At 37.7% G+C, this 8,607-nt stretch overlaps 1 protein-coding gene across 1 annotated transcript; it reads left to right on the top strand.

Annotated features, from left to right (window-relative positions):
* Nucleotides 1–2,685: 2,685 nt before the first annotated feature.
* On the top strand, nucleotides 2,686–7,114 carry cav2 (caveolin 2). Its single transcript, XM_038706519.1, has 3 exons — nucleotides 2,686–3,167; nucleotides 3,412–3,599; nucleotides 5,124–7,114. The coding sequence occupies exons 1-3, from the start codon at nucleotides 3,018–3,020 to the stop codon at nucleotides 5,272–5,274; spliced, it is 489 nt and encodes a 162-aa protein (XP_038562447.1). The 5' UTR covers nucleotides 2,686–3,017; the 3' UTR covers nucleotides 5,275–7,114.
* Nucleotides 7,115–8,607: the final 1,493 nt, after the last annotated feature.

Raw genomic sequence — 8,607 nt, 5'->3', positions numbered from 1 at the left:
ACCACAAAAGGACATAAAATACAGTTAATTACATTGATTGAAAATCCAAGAGAATAGAAAATAAACACAAGATAAAATAGAATATGTTATGGAATAATTATTTGATTTAATAAAAAGGCATCAGCAAACAGAAAAGTCTTCAGTCTTGATTTTAAAAAAACTGACAGTTTCGGCAGACCTGAAGTTTTCTGTGAGCTTGTTCCAGATATATGGTGCATTAAAAAAAACTGAACGCTGCTTCTTCATGTTTAGTTTTGACACTGACACAGAGTCAGACCTGTATCAGACGACCTGAGAGTTCTGGATGGTTCATAACATAGTAGAAGATCAGAAATGTATATTGGCCCTAAAACATTCAGTGCTTATAAACAAACAGTAGTATTTTGAAATCAATTCTTTGTTGACTCTTATCTAAGTTATCCATGCATTTATCTTCAGTTAATTGTACACTGTCGACTGAAAATAAACACTTTGTTTATAACAATTGACGCTGAGTGCAGACTTTTAATTGTTCCTCTAAAAACAACTACCTCAGTTTTGTCTTTGTTTAATTGAAAATAGTTCTGGAACATCAGCATTCAATCCTCCAGTCATTTAACAAATCATTGGTTGAAGTGAAGATCAGTGAGAAAGACAAGAAGTAAGAGAAGATGAAGCTGATATAATGCAGCCTTCAAACCATTAACAACTCTTAAAAAATGTAATCTAGCCAGTTAGCTTAGCTTGGTAGCCCATCTGAAAATCTAAGTTCAAAGAAGCCAAACTTTTTCTTTGGTTGAATTTGTTGATTGACCCGAATAAATAAAAGTGACATGGCAATTCATGTTCTTTACTTTTAGTGTATTTTGAGGAGAATAAGTATTAGTCATGCTGCTTGGCAGTTTGAAAACCTGCCCTCTGAAAACACTTTGTTTTTGTTTGTATCTGTAATCTTAACGATGGACAAAACTTCCTGGCCCTTGGCTTCATCACTTTTTCTTCTTTGTCCGTTTTATTGGCAAATCTTTTCTGAGGTGAATTTAGTCCTTGTAGCATAAAGTTAAAAATTGTAAAAAAAATAAAAAATAAAAAATAAAAACAAAATATTCCATCCCTCCCTTTTCTTGCAGCTTGCAGAACTTGTCAATAATGCATCTCACTCCCACCATCCCATAATACCTTGGGAAGTGGTTTGCTTACATTCAACAGAAAATGACTATTGTCTTCTCTGTTGCTCAAGCACCATACTTCCTGTAAATACGATTCTTAGACAGCCTACAGATACTTTTAGGTAGCTACAGGTAGTTTTTTCATTTTGGAAGACTATTCTACACCACTACGTTTCATTGGGAAATGTTGAACTTTTTACTCCTGTACATTTATGACATATGACAAATCATCTACAAAATATTCCCTTTCAGGAACTCTGAAAACAAAGTTTGATGTCATGTTGATGTTAGGTATGGAAAGAGTTTTGGAAGATGATGATAGATGTAATGAGATGTGTACACACACAATGTATGCTTCAATGGCCTTGTATTAGTTTTGTGTTTCCTTGTGTTTCCCCTTCCCTGTGTCTCTTTTCTGTCTGTCTGTGTGTTTGTGGTGTAGGTGTGGCAATCCCTCTCTGACTCTCCTGGCTCCTGGATCCCTGCTGATTATGCACACCTGCTGTCCCTCTACTCATCTACCCAACAGTATTTAAACCCCGGCTCTTCACACACTGGGCCCCAGATTGTGCAGCTTTAGTGATAGTTAGTGTATTTCTTCAGTGTGGCGTATTTCTGAGTACTATTCCTCATGTTGATTCCTTGTTGTAGACAATATGAATTGTCTTTTCCTGTGTACCATAGTGGATCATCTCCAGCCTGCCCACACCTCTCACCCTCATCTGTATGTCCAGCCTGGTCCAGCTCTGCCATCCACCATCGCCCCTCTGTTTCTGCCGGCCAACATCTCTTCACCTCTCCACCTCTCCATTTCCCTACAATGAATCTTCCTTATCTCACCTTACCTCTGTGTCCTGTGATAGGGTCCACCTTGCAAAACCATAATAGTATGCATACTATGCATGCACAGAAAGACATACAAGCTCTCCCACACACACACACACACATTCATATATTTAATAAGGGGAATGGCACCAAGTACACACACATGAAAAACATAGTATCATGGCTCTATAACTTTGCACAGTCTTAATATTATAATAATTTCTCATGTTGTCAAACAACAAACATATACTGTATGTTGATGAGGGGCCATGGGGTCTGGTCAAACATGTGTTCTGAGAAACATCCATCATTTGAAACTCCGCCTGCCTAAGGAAAATGTCTTCCTGTTGTGGTTCTCGTTTAGACATCTGAGGACCTGCAGTTATTCTAACAATGTTGGGTTGGTGCCTTCAGAGTATGAAACAGCCAGACACTAATAAATTCAAACAGACCAAAAAGAAAATTTGTGGTAAATCAACTCAACAGGTGGAACAATGTGTTCGGCTACATCAACAATAATAACCAGGCTTTTATAGTTACACAGTGGGTAAACTTGTGGGTGTTCTTTCCAAAACACAAGGCCTGTGGGGAATTGTTAACTGATGTTTTCTGCACAATAATTCAAACTACAGGTGGTTACATTTTCCAAAACATCTATGATAAGTTAAAAGAAATGGATCCACTTAACCAACCACTTAAAAAGATGAGTGTTTCAGTTGTAAAAAGAAAATAAAAAGACCCGGAAGTTGTTTTGTGCTATCATGCTTAATCACATGGTTGAAGAGGGTTGGTGTATTGGCTGGCATTAAACCCTGAGGACATATGGGTCGCCATGGCTTAGGGCTGGCGGTCAGCACACAGCACAGTAGTGTCAGTCATCACTGAGCTCTTGAAATGGTCTGGGGAAGTGACTTTGAGCTTGTTGTGTCTCCTCTGCCCCACGCTGCGCTGCTTTCCATACGGGGCGGGGTGCCGCGCAATCCGGCGCAGAGCGCACCGTCACCAGCTGCTCTCCCTGCGCCTCTGCCCGTCTAACTGAACAACATGGGTCTGGAAAAGGAGAAATCGGACACCAGTATAATTATGGACGAAGACGAGTTCAACAGATCGATAGAACCCATTCTCTTGAAGAAGGGGAAGGTGTATACAGCGGCTCCGGACCGAGATCCAAACGATATCAACGCGCACTTGAAGGTAAAGTCTGTAGGCTAGTTTGTGCGGCATTATTATTTGAAAGTGAAACTACACAAAGAAGTGGTTGTCAAGTTAACAACAGTTAATCAGTCATTTAGCCTAAACGTGTTGTTTTTGTGAGATTGGTAATCTGCAGCGTGAATACCTGGAAGTCGCTGCGCGTCAATTCATCATCCAAGACCTTCCTGCTAGTGCTGATTATTTTGAAATCTCATTGTGTGCCCTGACTTTTACAATCTGACAGGTTGGGTTTGGGGATGTCATTGCGGAGCCCATCTCCACACACAGCTTCGACAGAGTGTGGATAGGAAGCCACGCCGTGTTTGAGCTGGTTAAATTCATCTTTTACCGTCTGCTGACCACGCTGCTGGCCGTGCCCATGGCTTTTATCCTCGGAGTGGTCTTCGGAGTGCTCAGCTGCATCCACATTTGGTAGGGAGAAGTTCCTGTCAACCTGCAGGTTTCTGTCTGGTGCTGTTTTCAGCCTGGTTTATCTGGCACAGTGCCAAATATTGCCCAAACAAGAAATATTTGTTTTTTTTCAGGAAATTTGCATATAAACATCATATTTGAGTGATGCAATGACACATAAAATACTTGGGAATTAGGAAATTAGGAAGAGATACCCCATGGTAAGTACTCCAAATAAATAAAAAATTCCAATAAACACAGCATATTGTAGTGTATACAAAAAATATTATCTATTATATTATATTATTATTATTAATCATTAAAATGATTAAAAAATTATGCTGTGCTGCAAACACATAACTTTCAATGTGAAGATTATATAAGCATTAGTGATACAAAAATCTGTAAAATGCTAAAGTATTATAATATCACTTAAAACCTTCTTTGCTTAAATCCCTGTGGAAACATTACTGGAACATTAGGCTATGTGACTTTTCCTTAGGGGCCACTGCTACATGCCCGCATGCTTGTTCTGGATCTCTAGGCAAACATTGACAGAAGTTATTTTTAAAGTCAACGTCACATGCTGAATAACATTGAAACATTTTGTCAGCATGTTGCTTTTATACTTTTGTTTAGAGAATTATGTCATGCTTATGTCAGCTATATGCGCCTGCATCAAGTTAAACCAGGTGCCTCCAACCCAAAGAGTCCATTTATTAATACTTGATGAAACAACATTTTATGCCCAGAGGTAAACGCTCTATGGAAAATTGGGAGGAATGTTGAGTTCCACTGGTAGTAGGGAAAAAAACGCCCCATGCCCTTTGCCAGATAGCTGGCATTCTAGCAGAAATACAGGCCTATTTGTAGACCAGTGTGGGACATTGTTCAGGTGCAGATACAGAGCTACAGAGTTACTTTGGTGTGACCTTTCATCTAGGTGAGGTCACAAGCTCAGGATGATTCCTTCAACTGCAGTGGTACACAGGTATTCATCAATACAGGACTGAGTGACGCCAAGCTGGTCAATACATGTGGAATGTCAGGAAGGGAGATCCACAGAGGGGTGCTGCTTCAAAGGAGAACACAGCTTTCACAACACACCATTTTATTTTATGCATTTGTAGTGAAGGTCACAAGCTGCAGGAATGTAACAATATGATGCAGTTCTTAATAGCGCTTTTGAAAAACAGAGATACAAACCACATTACTGATAAAACAAAAACATCAGCTGATAAACAACACAAATAACAGACATTAGTTTAAAACATGGTTATAGAAAAATATTCCATGTGTCAAAACATCCTATAAAACACATAAACATTAATATATAAATCTGGATAATGCCTTTTAAGTTTTTTTGTCTTATATGAAGATTAGAGTTTTAAGACATTTTACAGAAACATTGGTGATAACATCAACAGTTTATCTTTAACTCAAAAAATAAGTAATAGCCTGATGTACGTATCATTTATTGCACTTTGTGAAAGCATCATTTCTCAGCATCTGTTCTGAAGTGACTTTTTGACCTTTTCCTTCCAGGTTGGTGATGCCGGTGATCCAGAGCTTCATGATGCTCTTACCATCATTCCAGGTGGTATGGAGGAGTCTGACTGACATGTTCATAACACCGCTCTTCCACAGTATGGGAAACAGCCTGTCCTCCATTCAAGTGAAAACTACCAACAACTGATGCATGAAATGTAGGACAGATTAAAAGAAAAAGTGTGAATGATGCTTGCAGTGGAATACATGAGCTCTTTATAAAGTAAAATTTGAAATCATGAAGAATCCTGCACAAATGACCAATAACTAAATACAACTATGAATAAAAAATAGGCTTACTATTAATAAGCCTGCATTTGATCATTTAAAGCTAGATATATTTGGGGACATCTGTTACAAATAATCAAATCTATTTCATGGTTTGGTTAGGACCTGATATATTGAAGTATTGTCATTAAATAGTCATACTATTTGGGATTTTCTGAAAAGCTCATGTGCACCACCTACAATGAATTTGTTTTGCTGATTGTGACCAAAAGAATTTCTTGTCATTCCATTACATTGTGGCTGAGAGAGCAGTGTAACATTGTTATTAAGACCAACTTAACTCCTGACTTGCAGAGATGTAATATTTTAGCATTTTTTATATATTGTATATATTGCAAAATTATTTAGCTCAAAGTTAAATTAAATGAACTGAATCAAAGTAGATGGTCTGGTTGTACTTAATATGGAATTAAATGCTAAGATGGAGCTTGTTGCACATTTTCAGGCTTATTATACTGTAACTGCTGTGTCGATATTATTATGTATTGGCAATATTATTGGGAATTTGCTGTTATATGGACCTAAGTTATACCAGTAGAGTTGTTTTAACATGTTGTCAAAAAACAGGATCAGATATGGTCAGAGGAGTGGCTTTCTAATTTATTATACAATGACCAATTCTTTACTTTTGTAACTGTAGTGTAGTGAACGTAAATCACATTTTGTACTGTTTGGCTGAAGCCTCGGTTGAGCTGAGATTCTGGTATGTATTTAATTTCATGGTGCTTGTTGTTTGCACATAGCACAGCTAGTGACTGGGTTTTGGAATATTTCTATAGCCAGAAGGAATCAGACGGCAACATAATTTTTTGCAGTCGATTTGATAAAGTTGAGTTTTAGGTACAGTTCCTACTTCCTATGAGCTATTGATTGAGCTTTTAATCTAAAATTTAGAGGGCGAAATAGAGATAATCAATATAACAGTTATGAAACAGAGTGTATACTGATTTTTGCATTCTACTGAGATTTCAGCTTTTCTACGGTACACTTCAGTTTTGTCTTTACACGTTCAATCCCACCTCTGATTAACAGATAACATGCATGAAACATGTTAGCAAACAGTCGCCTATTTCCACATCCAGCAAACACAGCAACATTGGCTTTCACGTGTGTTTCTGTCATCCTTTTTACACCTAGCAACTAGATGTGCCTCTTCCATTAGAAGGGAGTTGCTAACTTTTGTTTTCTGGAAATAGCTGCCTGCTGAAGCTTGAAACGTGGTTGAAGAGTTTGTGGTGACTGAAACAAACATAAGTAGCCGTTAAACCAAACTAATGAACCAAAAGCTATAAAGCTCAGTAGAGCTGCAGACTTGGCTGATAATTTTTTGTGGGTCCATCACTACAAGCGACACCATTTACATTACAGTTTCTGTAATCATTTTGATCCATTGTTGATTATAAAAATAATGATTTTTGAAGTATGGCAATGGTCAGTGGGTATGGCCAAATGTATTGTGCCAAGAGACCATTCATCCTCAGCTCAGCCCAGCTATTCTTCAAAAGTTACATATCCATTTTAGACAAATAAATTATGTGAAATGCATCTGTCTGTAAAAAAAATACTACAGTCATTTGTTTGCATTTCATTTTCTTAATTATTCTTTCACTGTTGATTTGTGGATATACTAATTTTGAAACGTTTGCTTTAACAAGCCAATTGTGTTCTTCATGACCAAAATTAAAAAAAGCCTCAAGTTATTCTTCAGTGTGTGGTTTTTTTCTTCTGTCACAGGAGATGAATTTGGTTGGGGTATGCAGCCAGAAAGGTCTCATAAATCACTTTGCTGCGATTGCATGAGACATTTCCTATGCAAAGATGAGCTGTAGGTCGATGGAACATGACCTGAGGCTTAGCCGTTAGACCTGCAGGCCTGCACAGCATTTCTACCTGTTACACTTATGGTACTTCTCTGCACAGAACATTCATTCAACAGTAGGGTTATTAAATGAGGGTATAAATTCCTCCACCCTATATCAAACCAACAAGCTAAAGTGTTAACTGTCATTGACTTATATTTAAATTTTAAAAATTAAGCACTTTCGGTGTGTAACTTTGCCCTGTGATGTTCAATTGCTTTGAATAGAGTATAGTTACAGCAATACAAACAGCCAATAACAGCCCACCCTGAAACAGGGTAATGCATTTTTTTAAAAATAGTACATTTAGTAAATTTAAGTGACATCTGAATAGGTTGATGTTGATCTGAGCTTTGACTTTCAGCCAAAATCAGTCAAATAAACAAAATAATAAATAATTAGTTACAATAATGTTCATGTAATAAATTAAATAAAAAATACAACAGATATTACTATGCCTCCCAAACATGCTGCTGTAAATAATACTCTGTTTTCTGGAAATAGCTGCCTGCTGCAGCTTGAAATACTCAGAGTTTCAGGATTGGGACCACACATGAGCCACGTCATCGCCAGCATTTCCATAAATACCCACACATCTCAGCATCTCTTCTTTGCTCTTGTATTCTGCACACCCCCCCCTCCTCAAATGTAAGTCGCTTTAGATAAAAGCATCTGTCAAATGAGTAAATGTAAATTTAAATATAGATAAATATATAAATATATGTGAAATTGATCCTATGTGTTGGTAAATACACACCTGACAAGAAATCAAATGCCTCCAGATGTATGCAAATTAGTTATATGAGCTCTTACTTTGTTTGTGTTGTGTTTGATTTACTTTCCTGTGGTTAACCATTATCATAAGCCTTTTTCCAGCACCATCCCCCCGACTGAGAGCACCCCTGACGCTGGGACAGAATCAGCTGTTGAATAACCTGCTCTGTCGCTGCTCTGAATGAAACATTTACATGTTTTTGATAGTCTAATTATGAAGATAAAGTACCTCGACGAAAAGTTACCGCATAAGCTGTTCTGCCATGGAAACATGGTTCATTCTCATTATAAAGTGACTTTGTGCAGAGGTGGGGTTGACTACAGGAGAGATCACATGTTGACAGCACTTTCAACATCCTGTAGCCTGACTGTTCACAGTGTTTTTGCATCTCAACCTCTGAAAACAAAGCCATACCTGCTTACAACATTAGAATCGTATTCCCATATCTCTCAGTAGTTAAGACTTCATGAGCTTCTTTAATGATAAAACTATTAGAAACAAAATTCCACACAAAATGACCAGCCCTTAACTGGAACCGACTTATCTCCAAACTCAGGAA

The sequence above is a fragment of the Micropterus salmoides genome, unplaced genomic scaffold (genome assembly GCF_014851395.1).
Source record: "Micropterus salmoides isolate LMB-PRFRI ecotype aquatic unplaced genomic scaffold, ASM1485139v1 Ms_hic_scaffold_8, whole genome shotgun sequence".
In the NCBI taxonomy this organism is placed as follows: Eukaryota; Metazoa; Chordata; class Actinopteri; order Centrarchiformes; family Centrarchidae; genus Micropterus; species Micropterus salmoides.
This window is presented reverse-complemented; position numbering and strand designations above follow the sequence as displayed.